Source organism: Mytilus edulis, chromosome 5, assembly GCF_963676685.1.
Source record: "Mytilus edulis chromosome 5, xbMytEdul2.2, whole genome shotgun sequence".
Lineage (NCBI taxonomy): Eukaryota > Metazoa > Mollusca > Bivalvia > Mytilida > Mytilidae > Mytilus > Mytilus edulis.
Genome location: NC_092348.1, coordinates 5,433,080 through 5,455,802, shown reverse-complemented (window position 1 = coordinate 5,455,802; position 22,723 = coordinate 5,433,080). Strand labels below are relative to the sequence as shown.

Here is a 22,723-nt window from a genome sequence, read left to right as displayed (position 1 = left end):
TAATATATAGGTCACCGTGCTTGTTTTCGAGATATTAGCCATTGAAATTTTGGCGGGAAAATATTCTCTCTAGGCTTTTCATAGATTTATCATTGACAAGTTGAAGTTCTCAAAAACTGTTAAAAAGTAATTAAAATTTTATAAGACTTTTACAGATGGCTTATCATTATACATGTAAAAGATTTACAAAAAGAAAAATGGGGGTTACTGGGAATTTTTTTTCAAGGCATTCAAATGGATAAAACCAGAGGATGTCGAAAATCTGACAAAAAATCCAAAACAGGACAAGCCAGCTTCCTTATGTTCATTTTGAGCTCAGATATGAACTTTAAAAATTGAAATTGGATAAAACTGTGATTTCTTGAGGGGTTGCTTCCCTTGGATGTCTGACACAAGAAGGAATATGAATAATATTATGTATTTTCCAGCTGCCAGTCTGTGTTCCTAGATAGTGTTAACTTGTTACCAAATATTGCAAAAAATCAGGCTTTAAAAGAGAATGTATTTATGATGATCGTATGTATAGAGCTGAGAATTCCAATGTTTTTGGTGGGTAAACCTGGAAGTTCTAAATCTCTAGCTAAGACCATAGTAGCTGATGCCATGCAGGGAAATGCTGCACAAGATGATCTATTCAAAAACTATAAACAGGTGATATATAAATTCTACTACTCATAGAGAGGGTGGTGTTTAAATTTGACATTGTATACTTTACTTTGTCATTTTCTGACATTATGTTGTTCTGGAAGAAATATTTAGATCTGCCAGGCCATCACTTCCTATTCGAAGATACTATCATTAAAGCCACTTAGAATGGGATTTTACATTCTTGTACAATAAAAAGTAGGTATACATCACCTGCAACTTCTTGATTTAAAATTATACATTTAGTACATTTACTGTAGAAACATTTCATTTTGTTTCATAAAAATATATTGGTTTTGTCTTTATTTCAATTGAACTTAATTAGGATTAGTTTTACGTGGTTATCAGTGGGTGAATGTAATATTCTTTATAAATTTCTGATTATTTAATACATTGCGGTCCTAGAAAAAGTGACAAAAAGAACAAACAGCAATGCACATTTGATTTCTCTACAGGTTCAGATGGTATCATACCAGTGCAGTCCTTTATCAGTACCAGAAGGTATTGTGGGTATGTTTAGACAATGTGCTAACTTCCAGAAAGATAAACCTCTGGATAGATTTGTGTCTATTGTTGTATTGGATGAAATTGGTCTGGCAGAAGATTCTCCCAGAATGCCTTTGAAGGTAGGTTCATTTTCATGTACTTATTATTGAAATATGAGATAATTATACATAATGCAACTGAAGATTTGGAGGTTATCATCTTCTCATAATTTTTAGTCAATCTGTCCATCACCTCTTTATTATCCTAATATCCTCTTATTTTGCTTTAGATCCTGTCAATTATAAATGATTGTTACTATCCATCAAAGCACTGAGAGAGGTCTTTCTTTTTATAAGATTATCTTCAAATTTGTATGAAGATTTACACATCAAAACCTCAAAACAGCCTTTTATAGCTGACTATGCTGTATGGGTTTTGTTCATTGTTGAAGGCGGTGCAGTGACCTATAGTTGTTAATTTCTGTGTCATTTGGTCTCCTGTGGAAAGTTGTCTCATTGGCAATTATATCACATCTTTGTTTTTTATAGTGAGAGCTTTTGCAATCAATTGGCTGCATTCGTCTGGTGTCCATAGTTCGTTTACTTTAACAAAAATCATCATAATGTGAAACTCCTGGGTAAAATGAAAATAAAGTTGTCCAAAGTCAGCCTTGGGGAATCTAGTTTTAAAAAAGTGTGCCCTTTGATTCTGCCTACAAACCATAAAGTTGAGAATGAAAATGGGAATGTGTCAAAGAGACAACAACCCGACCATAGAACAGACAAACAGCAGAAGGTCACCAATAGATCTTCAACGCAGTGAGAAATTCCCGCACCCAGAAGTGTCCTTCAGCTGGCCCCTAAATAAATATATATACTAGTTCAGTGATAATGAACGCCATACTAAATTCCAAATTATACACAAGAAGCTAAAATTAAAAATAATACAAGACTAACAAAGGCTTCTGACTTGGGACAGGTGCAAAAATATGGCTGGGTTAAACATGTTTATGAGATCTCAACCCTCCCCCTATACCTCTATCCAATGTAGAAAAGTAAACGCATAACTATAAGTACAACTTGATTGCCAAACATATGTTTTCTATATTGGTGGTCTCTGATATCCAACAACCCAGTAAGTCCTCAATAAAGAAGGCAGACAACACAGCAATTTCACACAAGAATAATTTAAACTTGTGATCTATACCAATTTTGATTTTTTGTAGACTTTACATCCTTTGTTGGAAGATGGTTGCCCTGATGATGAAAAACCAGAAAAATATAAAAAGGTATGGTATGTATAAAAGGCTTTAGAATGATCAAATATTATTTTCCACAATTTTTTTTTGATTTGATAGAATTATTATACTCTGAATTCATTCACAGAGTACAAATTAAACTTGGATAAATATGTCTTTCCATAACTTTTCCTATATTTTACTCAGTTACTATATTTAGAAAGGATTTTAAATATAGTCTGCAATTTTTAAGAATTCAGATCTGTCAGGCAGTAACTTCCTGTTTGCAGATACTTTAATTTTTCTAAAGTATATAAACTCATCATAGATACCAGTATTAAATTTTGTACATACGCCAGATGCCCGTTTCGTCTACAAAAGACACATCAGTGACGCTCGAATCCAAAAAAGTTAAAAAGTCCAAATAAGTATGAAGTTGATTAAAGTATAACCACCCAGAATAGATTTTTTCTTGTGCATGTGTTATTTTGGAAAAAGTGGGTTACCATAAGAATGTTATTTTAATTGGGAGATTTTGATTAGAAAATGTAACATAATGTTATATGTTAAAATGGCCAAATATGGCTTTAAAGATTAACGTAATAAAATGCTTTTTAAATAGGTTGCCTTCATTGGTATATCAAACTGGGCTCTGGATCCAGCTAAAATGAATCGAGGCATCCTTGTACAGAGAGAAGTTCCTGATATCACAGAACTCATCGAAAGTGCTGAGTATGATATTTAGTTTGTTTGTAACTTGATGTTGCATATAAATCTCTTAAATGTGACATTTGATTAGTTTTAATAGTTGGAACTTCCATGTCACAATTTGTTTTTATTTGTCCAAAAGAAAAAAAGTTTGCTTCTATACATCTGTTTCTACAGGATACATGTCTGTCACTATTTCTCAGCAGCTACAAGTAATAATGTCTTGATATATGGGGCAAATCTTCATTTTGTTGTGCCATGCCCAAAGTGGGTCATCAGGTGCAAAAAGCGTCAATTTTGCCTATTTTTCGTTCTTTCTCTTGACCAAGAAGACCCAGGGATGCTGGTAAAGGTATCCAGCTGTAGCCTGCATGTAGAGTGGACCCTAGTTAACGAATTTACCCCAGCAGTTGTTAGGTCGGAGTGAATCTGATCTTGGTTCAGCAGTCTACAGAAGGTCATTTGGACCAAAAATACTGAATTTCACGATTTTTGCCGATTTTTGACTTCAAATGGACCCAAAACCGGAAGTAGTTGTTTCCTATGCGTATTTCAATAATAATAACGATCAGTAGTTATATGGCCGTGGGTTTGCACTATTTTTGCAAGTTTTATGCCTCTGAACTTCCTGTGTAAGATACAGATGTGAAGCCCACCCCTCCAGAAAACCGAGTTTTAGCCAATTTCAATTTTCCAAGTCCGCATTTGTTCTCAAAATGCTACTTATACATGAGAAACGTGAATATGGACATCCTCAGGTTGACGGAACATCCATAACTTTTAAAATAAGTATCATAAAGTGGACTTCTAAAAGTATGGAACGCCATTGGAGCCAAATAACGGTTAATTGGGTACGCCCGTCATATGACGGCCACCGCATGGTAAGGGTTAACAAACTTAAAAAAAAATAAAATTTTTTAAGCGTTTTTGAACTTATCCTTGTATCTGGAGGCCTTCCTGACCCCTTCTGACCCATAATAAGATGAAAAAACATCCAAATTTGAGCTAAAACTGGACAAAAATTGGTTTCTACTACCAAGGGCCTTAACCCTTACCATGCTGAATTGTTTTCAGAAAATGTCTAATTTTCGTTTATTTGCAAAAATATGCAAATTATATGCAAATGAGCTTAGCTCTGTTGCTGTAGCATATTGATTCCTTTAAATCTAATATAGGTGATCACAGGGTGGGGTGGTCGGGGTGAGGAGGCTGGGGTGGGTGGGCGGGAATTTGCCCCAAAGTGGGTCATCAGGTGCAAAAAGCGTCAATTTTGCCTATTTTTCGTTCTTTCTCTTGACCAAGAAGACCCAGGGATGCTGGTAAAGGTATCCAGCTGTAGCCTGCATGTAGAGTGGACCCTAGTTAACGAATTGACCCCAGCAGTTGTTAGGTCGGAGTGAATCTGATCTTGGTTCAGCAGTCTACAGAAGGTCATTTGGACCAAAAATACTGAATTTCACGATTTTTGCCGATTTTTGACTTCAAATGGACCCAAAACCGGAAGTAGTTGTTTCCTATGCGTATTTCAATAATAATAACGATCAGTAGTTATATGGCCATGGGTTTGCACTATTTTTGCAAGTTTTATGCCTCTGAACTTCCTGTGTAAGATACAGATGTGAAGCCCACCCCTCCAGAAAACCGAGTTTTAGCCAATTTCAATTTTCCAAGTCCGCATTTGTTCTCAAAATGCTACTTATACATGAGAAACGTGAATATGGATAGCCTCAGGTTGACGGAACATCCATAACTTTTAAAATAAGTATCATAAAGTGGACTTCTAAAAGTATGGAACGCCATTGGAGCCAAATAACGGTTAATTGGGTACGCCCGTCATATGACGGCCACCGCATGGTAAGGGTTAACAAACTTAAAAAAAAAAAAAAAATTTTAAGCGTTTTTGAACTTATCCTTGTATCTGGAGGCCTTCCTGACCCCTTCTGACCCATAATAAGATGAAAAAACATCCAAATTTGAGCTAAAACTGGACAAAAATTGGTTTCTACTACCAAGGGCCTTAACCCTTACCATGCTGAATTGTTTTCAGAAAATGTCTAATTTTCGTTTATTTGCAAAAATATGCAAATTATATGCAAATGAGCTAAGCTCTGTTGCTGTAGCATATTGATTCCTTTAAATCTAATATAGGTGATCACAGGGTGGGGTGGTCGGGGTGAGGAGGCTGGGGTGGGTGGGCGGGAATTTGCCCCAAAGTGGGTCATCAGGTGCAAAAAGCGTCAATTTTGCCTATTTTTCGTTCTTTCTCTTGACCAAGAAGACCCAGGGATGCTGGTAAAGGTATCCAGCTGTAGCCTGCATGTAGAGTGGACCCTAGTTAACGAATTGACCCCAGCAGTTGTTAGGTCGGAGTGAATCTGATCTTGGTTCAGCAGTCTACAGAAGGTCATTTGGACCAAAAATACTGAATTTCACGATTTTTGCCGATTTTTGACTTCAAATGGACCCAAAACCGGAAGTAGTTGTTTCCTATGCGTATTTCAATAATAATAATGATCAGTAGTTATATGGCCGTGGGTTTGCACTATTTTTGCAAGTTTTATGCCTCTGAACTTCCTGTGTAAGATACAGATGTGAAGCCCACCCCTCCAGAAAACCGAGTTTTAGCCAATTTCAATTTTCCAAGTCCGCATTTGTGCTCAAAATGCTACTTTTACATGAGAAACGTGAATATATATAGCCTCAGGTTGACGGAACATCCATAACTTTTAAAATAAGTATCATAAAGTGGACTTCTAAAAGTATGGAACGCCATTGGAGCCAAATAATGGTTAATTGGGTACGCCCGTCATATGAGGGTCACCGCATGGTAAGGATTAAGAATCAGCAGAAACCTCACAAACAACAAGGACAGATTTGAAAAAAAATACAACCCATAAATGTATATTTTTGAAGGGGCTATAAACAATGACCAGGCAAATTCCTAATTTATATAGGAACTCATCAAAGATACAAATCAACTTATAAAAACAGCATAACAGTATTTATCGTTATTTTAAGAAATTTTCCTTTTATCTTACTGACTGATAATTTCCTTTCTCGGCACAGTAGAGTTATATGAAAAATTACTGCTAGAAACTAAGGACGCACTAGCCCATGGTACATGTAAATGAAATTAGCAACCATTATAGGGTTAATAGCGATAAACAGATTATCATTGGTCATCTCAACTCAATTGCTTTTTTCAGTTTCACCGTACTGGCACAAAATCAACTTGGTTGAGATGACCAACATTACTCTATAGTTATGGTTGATTGTTTTAGTAATTTTAGCTCAAGAGAAATTTCCATGTCAGCTGATGAACCAGAACTATGGACTATATTTTCTTTCTTTTCAGGGGAATCTGTACTACCAAAAGACAAAAGATATTGAAGTATATAAAACCGCTGATTCCAGATCTAGCGGAATCTTACTTAGCCCTGTTTAAAGAAGCATCCACAGAAATGAGAGAATTCTTTGGCCTCAGAGACTTTTACAGGTATTTATTTACATGTATTGTTTTTATTTGCGTTTTAAAACCTGCATCCCAGTAGCGTAAGCAGGTTTAATTACCACTGGATTCTGTCCTTCCATCCATTTAAAAGAAATATTTTGTCAAAGTTTTCTTAGCTTCTAAGAATGAGTATGATGTGATATTTGGTTTGAAGCTCCATAATGTTGAGTTGTAGCGAGTAGGGAATTTATTATCTGCCATGTAGCCACTTCCAGTTTGCCTATAGTTTGAAATATAACAACACTCATTATACAAGTAAATTTTTCGTCATAGTTTTCTTGGCTACTACAAAAGGGAATATTTATTATACCCCCGCTTTAAAAAAGGGGGGGTATACTGTTTTACCTCTGTCTGTCCGTCCGTCAGTCCGTCCATCAGTCCATCAGTCCGTCAATCAGTCTGTCCGTCAGTCAGTCCGTCCCATGAAACTTTCGTCACATTTTTCTCAGGAACTACACATCCACCCTTTCTGTAATTTGGTATCAACATTTATATATGTCAGCCATACCGTGTGATGCGTTACTTGACAACTTCCTGTTTACCGAACACTTGTCTGATTTTACACATGATAGCCATGTTGAAAACTTTCGTCACATTTTTCTCAGGAACTACAATACAAGGATTTCTGAAATTTGGTTTCAGGATTTATATAAGTCAGCTATACCGTGTGATGCGTTTTCAGATTCATCACTCGACAACTTCCTGTTAACCGAACACTTGTATGATTTTACACATGATAGCCAAGTTGAAAATTTTCGTCACATTTTTCTCAGGAACTACAATACAAGGATTTCTGAAATTTGGTTTCAGGATTTATATAAGTCAGCTATACCGTGTGATGCGTTTTCAGATTCATCACTCGACAACTTCCTGTTTACCGAACAGTTGTATGATTTTACACATGATAACCAAGTTAAAAATTTTCGTCACATTTTTCTCAGGAACTACAATACAAGGATTTCTGAAATTTGGTTTCAGGATTTTTATAAGTCAGCTATACCGTGTGATGCGTTTTCAGATTCATCACTCGACAACTTCCTGTTTACCGAACACTTGCATATTTTTACACTATTAATATTATCCACTTGCGGCGGGGGTATCATCAGTGAGCAGTAGCTCGCAGTTTCACTTGTTAATATTTGGTATGCACCTTCATAATAATGAGTTGTAGCGAGTCAGCAATTTTTATGTCCCATTTATGACATTATGTTTTCTGGTCTGTGTCCGTCTATTTGTCCATCGTCTGTCTTGCTTCAGGTTAAAGATTTTGGTTACAGTTTTTAGCTCACCTGGCCCGAAGGGCCAAGTGAGCTTTTCTCATCACTTGGCGTCCGTCGTCCGTCGTCCGTCGTCGTTAACTTTTACAAAAATCTTCTCCTCTGAAACTACTGGGCCAAATCAAACCAAACTTGGCCACAATCATCATTGGGGTATCTAGTTTAAAAAATGTGTGGCGTGACCCGGTCAACCAACCAAGATGGCCGCCACGGCTAAAAATAGAACATAGGGGTAAAATGCAGTTTTTGGCTTATAACTCAAAAACCAAAGCATTTAGAGCAAATCTGACATGGGGTAAAAATGTTTATCAGGTCAAGATCTATCTGCCCTGAAATTTTCAGATGAATCGGTCAATCGGTTGTTGGGTTGCTGCCCCTGAATTGGTAATTTTGAGGAAATTTTGCTGTTTTTGGTTATTATCTTGAATATTATTATAGATAGAGATAAACTGTAAACAGCAATAATGTTCAGCAAAGTAAGATCTACAAATAAGTCAACGTGACCTAAATGGTCAGTTGACCCGTTTAGGAGTTATTGCCCTTTATAGTCAATTTTTAACCATTTTTCGTTAATTAAAGTAATCTTTTACAAAAATCTTCTCCTCTGAAACTACTGGGCCAAATTAATCTAAACTTGGCCACAATCATTTTTGGGGTATCTAGTTTAAAAAATGTGTGGCGTGACCTGGTCAACCAACCAAGATGGCCGCCACGGCTAAAAATAGAACAAAGGGGTAAAATGCAGTTTTTGGCTTATAACTCAAAAACCAAAGCATTTTGAGGAAATCTGACGGGATAAAAATGTTTATCAGGTCAAGATCTATCTGCCCTGAAATTTTCAGATGAATCAGTCAATCGGTTGTTGGGTTACTGCCCCTGAATTGGTAATTTTGAGGAAATTTTGCTGTTTTTGGTTATTATCTTGAATATTATTATAGATAGAGATAAACTGTAAACAGCAATAATGTTCAGCAAAGTAAGATCTACAAATAAGTCAACATGACCTAAATGGTCAATTGACCCCTTAAGGAGTTATTGCCCTTTATAGTCAATTTTTAACAATTTTCATTAATTTGGTAAATATATGTAATTTAAATTTTTACCAAATATAGTTCTCTGTTACTAATGGGCAAAGTTCATTATAGATATAATTGTAAGAAGCAAAATCGTCCAGTAAAGTAAGAACTTCAAACACATCACCATCACCAAAATACAATTTTGTCATGAATCCATTTGTGTCCTTTGTTTAATATGCACATAGACCAAGGTGAGCGACACAGGCTCTTTAGAGCCTCTAGTTGGTTTAGGTACTTTTTGATGAAGTTGAAGTCCAATCAACCTGAAACTTAGTACACATGTTCCTTATGATATGATCTTTCTCATTTCAATGCCACAGGATATTTTTTACCCCAATTTCACTATCCACTAAACATAAAAAGTTAAAATGCAATTGGTGTCATCTGTGTATGATAGACACATTCTTGTTCTTATCTTATTCTTTGCCAGATGCAAAATTTTGAATATTTATTTCAGTTTGTTGAAGATGTTGTATGGTTTCCTGTCCAGATCTAGAAAGAAACCCTCATGGCTTCAACTAAAGCATTCAATCCTTAGAAACTTTGGTGGATTAGAGAATGTCAAACCGGTTGACATTTTCTACGATAAATTATCACATCTTGTTGACAAAGATGAGGAGGTAAACCAAACAATTATGTAATGTTATAAAATATATATTAATGACCTGATTTATTCAAACACCATGTATTGCAAAATTCAAGTCCAATATAGCAGAAAATATATTTTATGTTTTATCTTCTTGATTGATCTTGATTTGTCTTCAAAATCCAGCAGAAAGTTTCAAGAATTACTATTTCCATTTTTTTTATGAACATATATTTGATAGAAAATGTTTCTTTTTCACTTAATGAAACAGGTATACCTTGCTTCTAATTCTTATTGTTTGACATCATTTATCGTATTTTATTTCAGCCAAGAGAGGATGATCCAGACTGTACATCAGCAGGAATGATTCAGGCGTGTCTGACTGGTGACAAGATGTCAAATAGGTAAAATTATAACTTTACTGTAAGAAAGTCATGGAACATCTATGTTATACCTAGTTGATTCCTTATATTAAAGATTTGTTGTATACATCAATTTCATCTCAATTTAAAAATTACCTGTTATAAAATTGTATGATCTTCATTAAAAAAAAAAACCTGAAATTCATAAAAGATGTTTTATACCTGTAGTGAGACAAGATACATGCTGTTACTGACAGAGAACTATGGAGCCCTGACCATATTACAGCAGAAAATATTTACCATGGAGAATGCTGTTTTTATATTTGGTAGTAGCTTTCGTAGTGATCAAGAATATACACAGGTAAAACATAAAATGGGTGGGCATAGTTTTTAAAAGGGTAATTTTTTGAACATGTATAATATATTAGATAAATGATCACATTGCTCTAAATGTTTTAAGATGTTAATTGTCATTTTATTGTTTTGCAACTCAAGATTTTTAACAGAACATGATTTCCATTTCAAAATATTACTAAAATTGATTGAACTTTTTACTTTATAAACAATGACTGACCCAGTTTATCCAATTATGAAACACCAGCACAAAAATGTAAAAGGCAAAAGAACATATAGTCACTAGTATGTGGTCTTCAACCAAAGACTGGTTTCTGATTAATAAAACACCAAGTGCCCTATGAGTGTAAAATGAGGACAAAAGTTGTGAAAAAGACCAGCTTAATCAGTTGAAAGATTTATAAATCTCTTCCATAGAGTTGTTTTAACATAGAGAATTAGAATAAATGAAATATTTTGACTATTATTTTGAAGGTGTGTAGAAATATAAACCGCATCAAAGTTTGTATGGAGACTGGGAGTACAGTTATCTTGTTAAACTTGGAGAATCTATATGAAAGTCTTTACGATGCACTTAACCAGGTAGGAATTGTAACATCAAAGTTGTTTTCTACATAAGACAGTTACTTAAAATAAAGTGTTTTCTTTCAGTTATTGTTTTTTATGATCATATTTTTATGTTGAGCAGCTCCATTTTCTTGAAAAAAAAGGTTATTTATATGGATATCAATCCATGTTTGTTGTTTTTAAAAAAGATTGAAAAATAAAAATTGTTTTCTAGATTTTCATGACTATAAATTGTATACAATAATTTCAGTATTATGTTGAGTTTGGTGATGAGAGATATGTAGATTTAGGACTTGGAACACACAGAGTAAAATGTAGAGTACATAGAGCGTTCAGGTAAAATTTTACTTCTTCAAATTATTGCACTTTTTACCTGATGACTTTCTTTTTTCTTTTTTTTTTTTTTTGTAAAATGAGAAATTAAAGGCAATTATTGGTGTTGTCTAATTTTACGTTAAAAAAATGCCAGTATCTTATGAAAATTTCCTTTATAGAATATCAAGTAGTTGTCTACGGACAAGTAACTTTGATACAGTAATGTATTACTTGTAACATGGATGACATTTATTTCTAGTCACAATTTGGTTCTAGAAATATTTCTCACGTAATATGTTTTCATGTTTATACGATATAGTTTATAATTCGAATACTGTTAATATTCAACCCAATGTCAGTTTTAAATTTTTATTAAAATCAGCCTTTTTTTTTGTGTGTACAGAAAGAATATTTTTGAAGATTTTGTTCAATTATTTTTTAGACTGATTGTAGTAGCAGAGAAACAGATTGTATATGACAAGTTTCCTATACCACTGATCAATCGTCTGGAGAAACATTTCTTGTCTTTGAAGACCATGCTGACACCTTATCAGTTAGAGCTTACAGTCAAGTTACAGAAATGGGCACAACAGTTCTGTGAGGTCAAAGTTCCCTTAGACATGAGATACTTGATAAAAAAGTAATTATACATAGCATATAAGTACTAAACAGTTAACCCTTTACTTATAACACTTCATTTAAAGTTGATAAAGTCATGTCCTTTACATAATTCTTAAAAAAAAATGCATCCATCCTGAGCCTGTTCAAGTTTATGGAAATATCCTTTTTGCTTTTGTGTAGAAGGTTGTCTGTTTTGATCGTCAATTTGGTTAAATCATAGACATAAGGCTTTCATGGGTGAGTGCAAAGTCTGGTTGGTTTAGAGTTAAATTATAAAGCATTCACACGTTATTTGAATTCAATTCGCATTAACTAGTTCGAATTAGTTTAATTCACATTCCAAAAGGATTACGTTCTAACGTCAATTCTAATTCGTATTGCAATGCGCGTCAAATTAGCTTTACTGTCCAAACGACATTAACTTTTAATTCGTATTAACAAAAATGTATTTTTAATGCGAATCTGATAATTCAAATTAGCCAATTCGAATCAATTCAAATTAAAAAAAGAAGAGTGTGAGAAAGCGACTAGCGTATTCGATTTGCATTCGATTCAAATTCAATTCAAATTAAATGTATGTATGAACAAGGCATTAATGTGACTAGATGTGGTAGTTATAATAAAACAACAAAGGATATGGGGTTGTGACATGACACAAAATCAGGTCATACGCAGCAAACAAGCACACAAAAAAATCAAAGAAACATCGCTTTTATTGCAGTTCTTCATCTCAAATACACAGTGAGGCCTTCAGCAACGAGCAAAAAAACTCTCACCTCACTGAAAGTTTAAGATGGCCCTAGCCTGGCTTGAGTGGAATTCTTTCAAAAATAATTTGGATAGTCTTAGTAAAATGTTACACCACCTAATAGGGCCCGGTTAGAAAAGAACATATGGGAAAGTAGAACATATTTAAAACCAAATAGTTCCTACGCTTATGTTCATTTTGGGGACTGTTACCTTGTGTGCAAAAGTTTCATTATATGTCTCAGCATGTTTGTTGAATTCAAAGCGGTATACATTCATATACCATTAACATGTTCTTGAATTTTTTTTTGCTGAATATTCAATATTTTGATATTATTTGCAGGAAAGAGACTAAAAAAATAGGGGATGTTTTTATGGGTTACCATGACGATACCTGTGCTGCAATAATTCTGCATGTTTGTCAAGAATTAGAATGTACAGAATTTACTATAGCACAATTAGAGAAACAGGTATTTTGTAAGATGTAATAAAATTGAGAATGGAAATGGCAAATGTGTCAAAGAGATAACAACCTGACCAAAGGGCATAAAACAGCTGAAGGTCACCCTCATGAAAAAGAATGTCTGAATTTTTGCTGAGTTTTGCTGAATAGGTTCTGGACCCTAGCTGAATGCATGCTGAACCAAATTTTGGGATCTGAAAATGTGCTGAAGCACTTTTTCCAAATTCTGAACAAATACTGAAAACTTACTGGAATGTTCAGATTTGCTGAAAAAGTGCTGTAACATTTTCTGAAAAGTTCAGACTGTGCTGAAAAATTCAGACATCGCTGAACTGAAGCTGAAAATAATCTGAACTGTTCAGTTATTGCTGAACTCCTCAGACAAACATCTGAAACTATGCTAAAAAAATTTTGATATCTTTGAACAGTGCTGAATTTTTCAGAACAGCCCTGAAAACTTCTGAACAGATTTTCAAGATCCTGAAATGTTCAGAAACAATACTGAAATCATTCTGAACAGAATAAATACTTGCTTAATTTTTCAGAGAGACATCTGAAAATGTGTTGAACTATTCAGACAGTGTTGAATTTTTCAAAGCAGCTAAAAAAAAACTTTCTGAAATGATAGAAAGCTGAACTGTTCAGAACAGCTCTAAAGCTTGTATGAACAGATTTGCCAGATGCTGAACTGTTCAGACAGAATACTGAAAATCTTCTGAAAATAATACAAACAAGAATGTGTCCACAGTACACAGATGCCCCACTCACACTATCATATTCTATATTTAGTGGACCTTGAAATTGGCATAATTTGGCATTAGAATTAGATAGATCATATCATTAGGAACATGTATACTAAGTTTCAAGTTGCTTGGACTTTAAGTCTTCATAAAAAAACTACCTTGAACAAAAACTTTAACCTGAAGCGGGACAGACAAACAGACAGATGAATGGACGGACAAAATGACAGGCGAACAGACCCACAGACCAGAAAACATAATGCCACCGGCCTCTACTATCGTAGGTGGGGCATAAAAAATATTTTTTCAAACTTTTATATCAGACCAGAGCAGAATACATGTACGTACACCAAAGACCACCAAACTGAAGTTGTTTTTTTAATTACATGAGTTGATCTGAAGTCAATTGGCCTTAACAACGTAAACAATTAATTTTTAGAGCAGAGTAATTGATATAACATAAGCATTGAGTCATTGTGACATATGATTTTTAAGGGAAAGTTTAAGAATTTGGGTCATATCTTTTTGAGATATTAGCCAATCAGTAAAATCAAAATATATTCGAAGTGAAAATAGTTTATATAAACAAATAAAAAAATCTCAAAATCATTAACTACATGTACCAAAAAAAGGGGGGGGGGGTGGTGTCATTTAAGATTCTCCCACTCAGGGGCACCCAAATGTAATCATGTTCACAGGTACCTGTGAAATCTACAATAAACAATATTAAGCTGACTTTCTGTTTAAAGTCATGAGTACTCTATTAATAATGTTATGATTGGTAATCACATTAAAAACTGAAGATCTTATATATCATTACAATTTATAACAAGTTTGTTTTTTCTATAATAAATTTCCTTTCTTTAAAAGTCATGATTCCCCAACTTGCAAAACATAATCTGTTAATTTTGGGGGCGAATTAACCAGGTCCGATTTGACTTGGTGCCGAACTGTCTATAACGGTGCCGATTTGACAAGGTGCCGGAATGTCTAGAATTCATTTATATGAAGACTTGAGAGGCATATCAAAATTATACTAGCAAGGACCTATGTTATATTAAAATATTGACACCGGAGGTCTTGCCAGGTGTCAATGTGTCTTGGTGTCGAAGTATTTATAAAAATTCAAAATTTGAAAAGGGAACTTACGTTGAAATTATTTGCGATTTGTTTGATCGCCTATCCGTTTTTGCTGGTGCACTGCCAGTGTTAATTTTATCTGTAGAAGAAGTTTTCTGAATCTCTCTCCAAGTTCTTAAATATGCCTTACTTAATTGTATTCCGGCATAAAAAAGAACTAAGAAAAATATCAGATTAGTCAATCGTTGTAATTGTAAACTAATACAGTGTTATTTACAAGCACTGATAGTACAGTCAGTTATATAGGGAGTTCAAACGTTTTCATGATCTAAGCTGGTCCCCTGCTGGCTATTACACTATGTTCGTAGAAAGTAGATACCAGTTTAATAAGTGAAACCTTTCTGAACCGGAAACGCATAATAAATTACGTCAACAAAAAACTATTTAGGCGCCCTAAATACGATTTGTGAAATGATGGCTATATTTATCAGATAAGTATATTACAGTTTGAACTGAAATGTTTATTGCTAATTTTAAATCATATTTAAAGATAAAAGTTTATTGAGACAATCTATAAATACCATTTTTGAGAAAGTCAACACCAGAAAATAAATAAAAATGAAGAAAATCCTTGAAATACACCTTATCGCTATTCCCGGCTGACCCTGCCGCTTGAACTTTTGACGCATACAACAATCACTTTTTCATTGTGGCGTCAGCTTTTTTGTATTATGACGTCATAATTTTACGGGAACCTGTGTGATATCCAGTAATGGCGGACAAATAGCGATAAGGTGTATTATGTATTGAACTTGTGCACATCATTATGCACTGACCATTTAACTTACATGTATTTAGAGAAAATCAGAGGAGGAAGGGGAATGTTCTTGTTTTTATTAGGAACCAGCTGTTTTTTTACTTTAATGGGGAAAAAAGAAAAAGGGGGGACATGCTTTTGCAAGTTTTGGTATGTGAGATACATGGATTGAATATGGAACAAAGGGAGGGGGAGAATGTGAGAGAATTCATGATTTTTTTTTACAAAATAACCGGATTAGGTAAATGAACCATATTTTGGGAACCAGCAGTTTTTTTTAATTTGAGGGACAAAAAGGGGGGGGGGGGGGGGCATGCTTTTGCAAATTTTGGGATGTGAATTATAGGGGATTGTGGGGATATGAAATTGAGTGAGGGGGGAGGATGTCAGATGTGAGAGGAATAATGGGAAAAAAAATACAAAAAAGCAGGATTTCGGAAATGAACCATATTGTGCCTCTAACCTGAACTTAGATATGACACATTGCTTTTCTTTATGAACGTATCAATCAATGGCAGATACAGGGTGCCAGGATCCCACATATGGAGCTTCATATATATGATAATTGCATAGACTTTTTACAAGTATTCACACCAACAGGAGCGGATCCAGACATTTTAAAAAGTTGGGGTGCGGCAACTATATGTCCCAATTCAAATCGACAAATGCATTGATCATTAAAAAAAAAGGGGGCGCCCTTTCCTCTAACAAAATCATGGATCTGCACCTTTCAATACAGAAAACTCTAAGAAATGTTTATACTTTTTTTCGCTTCCCTTCTAAAATTAATTTTTTTCATGATATTAAATCAATCAATTAAAAAAATGGCATTATAAAAAAATCTTAATTTATATTGAATTAAAAAATAAGTAAGACATTGGATTCTTTGTGGATTGTATTTTCTTGCAGGTGAAAGTCCTGCATCTTCCACAGAAACTTTTTGAAATTCAAGCAGAAATTGAACTGATCTAAGTTTGAAGCTCTGAAACTTCAATTTTGATTAATACAGAAAGAAAGAGAAGTTTACATATATTATAATCTGATTTTTATTTAATATACAAATGATTCTCAATTTCTGAATTAATAGAATTAAAAGTTCATGAATAATTCATGATTCACATTATTTGAAATAATTATCAGGCCGTTGAAATTGGATTGATGATTTTCCCTATTAACACTAACACAAGAAAATTTCAAAGGGTTGAAGGACAGGAAAGAGTCCAAAAGACTTCTTTTTTTTAGTTGGAAAAATAGAACAAGACGCATATTGTTCATGTTACTGTTATATATACGAAATGTTTCAAGTGAAAGACGTGAGATTACATGTAGATTTACTGTAGTGCTCCTTTCGTGTGGTAACCTAACGGTGTACAATACTTGGCCCAAGTATCAACAGCAGCATGGAAGCTTTCACTTGGGACAATTATAAGTTTATTATACAAAATATAAAAATAATTAGATGTGGCATGATTGATGCTGAGCAAACAATTCATAGATAAAAAAAACCAAAAAACCCAGAGATATAATAAACGGTCATTACTGGTCAGTTAAAGATTAAAATGGGCAAAATCTATACTGTATTATGTATAACCGACTTCAAAATGTGTCCACTTTCTCATTGTGACATAAGAAATTTCATATGTCACAATGCTGGGTCATTGATGTCACAACATAACAAACTAATCATCAGTTGTAAAAGGCTTGACTGATCTGATTGCAACTATATAAGACACAAAATAAAAAGCAATAATAAAAAAGACAAAGACACAACTAATTATTCTACTTCACATATGACACCATTGTATTTCTTAAATAATGTTTATTTGTTTTGGATAAATAGTGTCTTTCAGACAGAATATTAAAAAGCTCATATTGTCTAAATACCAATGGAAACTTTCCTGAATTATAACTGAAAATCATCTGAACCTTTCCTGAACAATAGCTGAAGACTGAATATTGGCTGAGTATAGATTAATTCAAATTTTTACTGAATATTTCCTTAAATATTGTTTTGTTTGTTGAACATTTTAAAAAGAAATGCTAAAAAGTTTACCTTTAGAGTCTTAGATGAACTTTAACAGAAAATTTGCTGAAAACCCACTGGAACGGGTTAAATTATAGCTGGGTTTTTTTTAGAAAATGGTGTTTAAGAGGTTCTGAATATTTCAGCAAATTGTTCAGAAAGATTCAGAAGTAATATTAATTATTTCTGAATATTTACTGAAAATGTCTTGCTGAATTGTAACTGAAAGTTTGCTGAAAACTTGCTGGAATGTGCCAAATTCAGCCATCTTTAAGCAAAAGGTTTTTTATAGGTTCTGAATATTTCAGAAAGGTGTTCAGAAAAATTCAGAATTAATGCTGAATTATTTCTGAATATTGCTGAATATTTACTGAAAATGACTTGCTGAATTGTTGCTGAAAATGTGCTGGAATATGCCAAATTCAGACATTTTTAAGCAAAAGGTTTTTAATAGATTCTGTAAAATTCAGCAAGGTGTTCAGAAAAATTCAGAATTAATGCTGAATTATTTCTGAATATTGCTGAATATTTACTGAAAATGACTTGCTGAATTGTTGCTGAAAATGTGCTGGAATATGCCAAATTCAGACTTTTTAATAGATTCTGTAAAATTCAGCAAGGTGTTCAGAAAAATTCAGAATTAATGCTGAATTATTTCTGAATATTGCTGAATATTTACTGAAAACGTACTGCTTAATTTTTACTGAAAATGTGCTGAAAACTTGCTGGAACGTGCCAAATTCAGGCATTTTTAAGAAAAGGGTTTACTAAATGTGTTCAGTAAAATTTCAGCATTGAGTTCAGAAATAATTCAGAAAAATATTTTCATGAGGGCACTAATGGGTTTTCAATACAGTGACTAAATACTGCTCTGGTGGGCTTTAGCTGGCCCTTTTCAAATATGTGTACTTGTATGCATAAGAATGTTTTTAATTTAAAAAAAAAGTAGGGCCAACATTAAAAATATCTTTGTTTCCCCTCCCCGACTGAGGTTATCAGGGTATGGGTAGGTAGGTAGGCAAATTATTTTATTTTATTTCTTGATATAATTTTTCTATATTGAATTTTTACAAAATTCAACAGGTAAGATAAGTCAAGAAAAGTGGGGTATTCCCTGTATTCAGTGTACACCCCAGTTTTCTGGTGTTAAAACAGTATACAGGGACCTCCTTTTTCCTATTCATTTTATGGTATGAAATCTACAAAAGCACACATTCTTCATGTGATAACAATGTTTAATGAAAATAAGTGTTAAATTAGTTAAAAATCACGCTTATTTCAAGTCTAATTTGATGCATAACTCACAACAAAACAATTCCTGTGTTCACCAATTCATACCTTGATCATCAATTATGAGATGACAAAAAGATATGTTAATGACTTGCCAGTTGGGAATTAAAATTTAATGAATAAAAATTTTCAATAGAAGTGAACATAATTCAGTTACATGTATGTTCAGTTGCACCTGGATCATGCAGCTTGGTCAATTAATTCCTAAACAAAAGATTTGTATGTTTTTTTCAAGTTCTAGAAAAAACAAGGCTTCACTTATATGTTTTGTTGTTCCTAAAATACTTTAAGTATTTACAAATTCAACTGATGCAGTTATATTAAACGTAAAACGTGTCCTTTTGTAAATTTCATGCCATAAATTGAAAAATAAAAACACATTTAAACTGGTCTTGTTTACACCAGAAATCAGGGAGGTTTCCTGAAAGCAGGGAATTCATGTATCCAACATTTTCTGACTTGTGCCCAACCTGTTCAAAGTCGAAGACAAAGTAGATTGATTTCAAAGCACGATTCAGACCATTTTTACTCAAAGATTTTATCCTTTAAAAAAAAGAAATTTTGGACAAGAATGGCCAATAAAAATTTTTGAGTCGCGGCGATTTTACCGGTCGGTCAGGGAAGGGGGAAAAAAACAATATTTTAGTTTTGGCCTAGCAATGTTGTATTTTATTATAGAGGTATATCTTTACGACATTATTGTTTTTGAAAACATAAAAAATATTCTTCTTTGATGACATATTTTCCATTTTAGTGTATAGGGGAATTTTGATAAAAATTAAGCTATGTTTGAAAATCCCTTTTTGTATACATCTTTATTGCAAAAAGATATTATAAAACAATTTATAACCCAGCAACAGGGATAGAAGAATATATCTATTTTATTTATATTGATGAAAAATTCATAATGTTACAAAATTTTAGTAAATATTTTGAACAATGTTGTACATCAATCATATTTTTTTTAAGAAAGTGTTCTTTAAAAAATAGATAATGAGAGATGCAGAGACGATGCTATTATGGTGTGCTACTCCTTCAGCTGTTGTTGATCTTGAAGACGAACAGTTTTTGTACACATATTTCTTGGATCAGCACCATGAAAGTCTAGAGGATTATATGCATTATAAGATAGTGGAACAAGAACTACACAGCATTCGTTCTCAGGTAATATAGATGTATTATACAAATGTGAATGGAAATGGGGAATGCGTCAAAGAGACAACCACCCGACCAAAGAGCAGACAACAGCTAAAGGCCACCAATGGATCTTTAACACAGGAGTTTATATCAAGATTTTCAAGTAAAATTCACTATTTTATTGGAAATTGCATCAGTTTTGCATTGTGTATGAATCTATCTGTATTCAGAATAGATTCACCTTTAATTATCGACAAAGAGAGATGAGTCAAATTCATAATATTTTCTGAATGTCTTATATACCAATTTCATATGTCAGGAGATAGAATAAACCAAATAGCAATCTTAAATCCCAAATTAAAAGACAAGAAATAATAAACAAAAAACTACACAGAAAGCTAAAGCTGGAAACCCCAGATGCTCCTTTAAAAAAGCAGTAGCACCTATCATGTTACTAATTTGCAAGGGAATTTACTGATGTAAGAAACATTGAGTAATGTCACAGTCAAGTAAAAGAGAACATGATTTAGGCGATGAGAAGTTGAACATATCCTAGTCATCTGTGACAGAAATATTCTACAATGTTTAAACAAATGATGGTGGCAGCTGTAAAAGTTGGAAGGGATAAGTTTAAATTTACTACTTGGTTCTTTGGATCCTTTGGATATGTAGGAACTCTCTCCTTTAAAGTGATGATGAAAAGTTAAGAAAGCGAAATATTAAATCTAGCTAAAATATAACATCAAAATACTTTTTCAGATCACAACTAATTCCAAGTTGCTCTCAGTAGCAGATATTGAAATCCTGTGTAAAGTTATACCAATCCAGAGAAAGAATGTAGAGTTACTGAATCTTCAATCATTTGATACAGAACAACAGTTCAGCAGACAGATCAAGTAATAATTTTGATATTATAATTGGCATATACCTTAATGGAAATTTTCTCTGATTCTGAGCTTCTTTATTTTTCTGGACTCAGCAGAGAATCCTTATCATTATCTGATACATCACATGGAAAAACACAATTTTATTTTGAAGCTTGGTTTTCATATATTTTTTTATGCTATAAGAGATTACATTATTAGTGTTCAGTTGTTCCTTTCTTTTATCACATCAAAGTTTTGATTATCAATTTCCTACATAATTTATTCTGTATAGGGCATTCTTTGACAAAGAAGATACTACTGAAGACCTGCTGTTGATTATACAATGTGATAGCGGTGATCAGAACAATGACTTGATAGCCTGTGCTAGGAATACTTTACAGGATGAATTACAACAGATACATGATCAGACATTGAATGTTCATGTGGTGTTTCTGATACAGCTGCCTGGGATAGCTGGAAGTAGCTTTACTGGTTTCCAGGTATAGTTTGTAATTATACCCCAAACAACAAAGTTTTTGTTTTTGAAAGTTATAATTTCCTTAATACTTGTCAGACACTTTTATGACAAGTTTTTATATATGATAGGCTTTTCAACATTATATTAACCATTTCATACTGCAATGCCACTTTGATAGGTATGTGAAATATCATGAAAATTAAAAATAATTACACATAGATTTATTTAAACATTTTAATTTTAGTGTGGGTTATGGCATTCTGTTCACATAGATGACATCCACCCTCCGCCATTGGAGCTACCCTCTATTGCTGATATGTATGGAATGTCGGTTAGTGCTCTATTAGACTCTAAGGGAGATAACCTCAGCGTAAGAGAGCGACAACCTGAAGAACAAGATCGTGAACAACTGGAAAGAGCAGAGGATATAGATTTGACAGACATACACTTAGAAGAAAAGATTATTAGAAGAAGTTTTGCACCAACTAGACAGTTTAACATTGAATATTTAATAGAGAAATGTATTCAGCCTGCTGTAGGAAATGTGAAAGACTCAGAATCTGAATCTTCCAGAGCTATAGAAAGACTAACATTAATTCTCAATTGTATACATAATGATACAGGTTTGTTAATATATTTGAAACTTTTATGTACTGAAATGGAGGCAGAAGTCTGATTTATATGAAATCCTTAATTATTGTAATGTTGAACATAACAGGTTTGTAATATAATGTATTTATAATATTTGTAGTTGTTGCCTTAATTTAAAAAAAATCTTTATCTCCGAAAATTTTGTACAAAGTTCGATCCTACTTGAACTGAATTATCCTTAGGATACCTATTACTATGTTTATATTTTTATGGTAGCCTATATCTTTGAATAAGCTTACCTGATATTCTTCTTTGAAAGAAAAGATGCTTATCTCTTTCAGGAACTAAGTTCACGGAAGAGAGCAATTCAAATTATAATAGAATTATTCTAAAGAGTTGGCAAAAGAAAACCCTGTAGATACATGAAATAATTCATACATAGCTTTAATGCTTTTACAAATTGTGACTTGGATGGAGATTTTTCTCATTGGCATTCATACCACATCTTCTTATATCTATAACTTCAATGCTTTTGACTGACGAAAACCCTGTAGAAACATGAAATAATTCATACAAAGCTTCAATACTTATTGTTTACAGGTGAAATGACCATCTTGTCTGGACTTACAAAACACTTAACGTGTATACTGAAGGAAAAAGAGAAGATCGCCCAAAGAGTTAATAACTGGCTGGCCAGAGAAGCTGCTAAACCAGAAAATGTAAACAGACCTGGAACTTTTAGGTTT

General features: G+C 33.3%; 1 protein-coding gene across 1 annotated transcript in view; it reads left to right on the top strand.

Annotated features, from left to right (window-relative positions):
* Positions 1-22,723, top strand: part of LOC139525344 (E3 ubiquitin-protein ligase rnf213-alpha-like) — a 147,683-nt gene that overhangs the window by 78,260 nt on the left and 46,700 nt on the right. Inside the window, exons 44-60 of the mRNA XM_071320555.1 lie at positions 429-651; positions 1,101-1,271; positions 2,357-2,419; positions 2,991-3,100; positions 6,432-6,572; positions 9,398-9,560; positions 9,854-9,930; positions 10,117-10,249; positions 10,717-10,824; positions 11,060-11,145; positions 11,567-11,764; positions 12,836-12,962; positions 19,896-20,069; positions 20,802-20,938; positions 21,201-21,408; positions 21,631-22,009; positions 22,578-22,719. Of these exons, the coding sequence (XP_071176656.1) occupies positions 429-651; positions 1,101-1,271; positions 2,357-2,419; positions 2,991-3,100; positions 6,432-6,572; positions 9,398-9,560; positions 9,854-9,930; positions 10,117-10,249; positions 10,717-10,824; positions 11,060-11,145; positions 11,567-11,764; positions 12,836-12,962; positions 19,896-20,069; positions 20,802-20,938; positions 21,201-21,408; positions 21,631-22,009; positions 22,578-22,719 (2,640 nt within the window). The remainder of the gene's footprint in view (positions 1-428; positions 652-1,100; positions 1,272-2,356; positions 2,420-2,990; positions 3,101-6,431; positions 6,573-9,397; positions 9,561-9,853; positions 9,931-10,116; positions 10,250-10,716; positions 10,825-11,059; positions 11,146-11,566; positions 11,765-12,835; positions 12,963-19,895; positions 20,070-20,801; positions 20,939-21,200; positions 21,409-21,630; positions 22,010-22,577; positions 22,720-22,723) is intronic.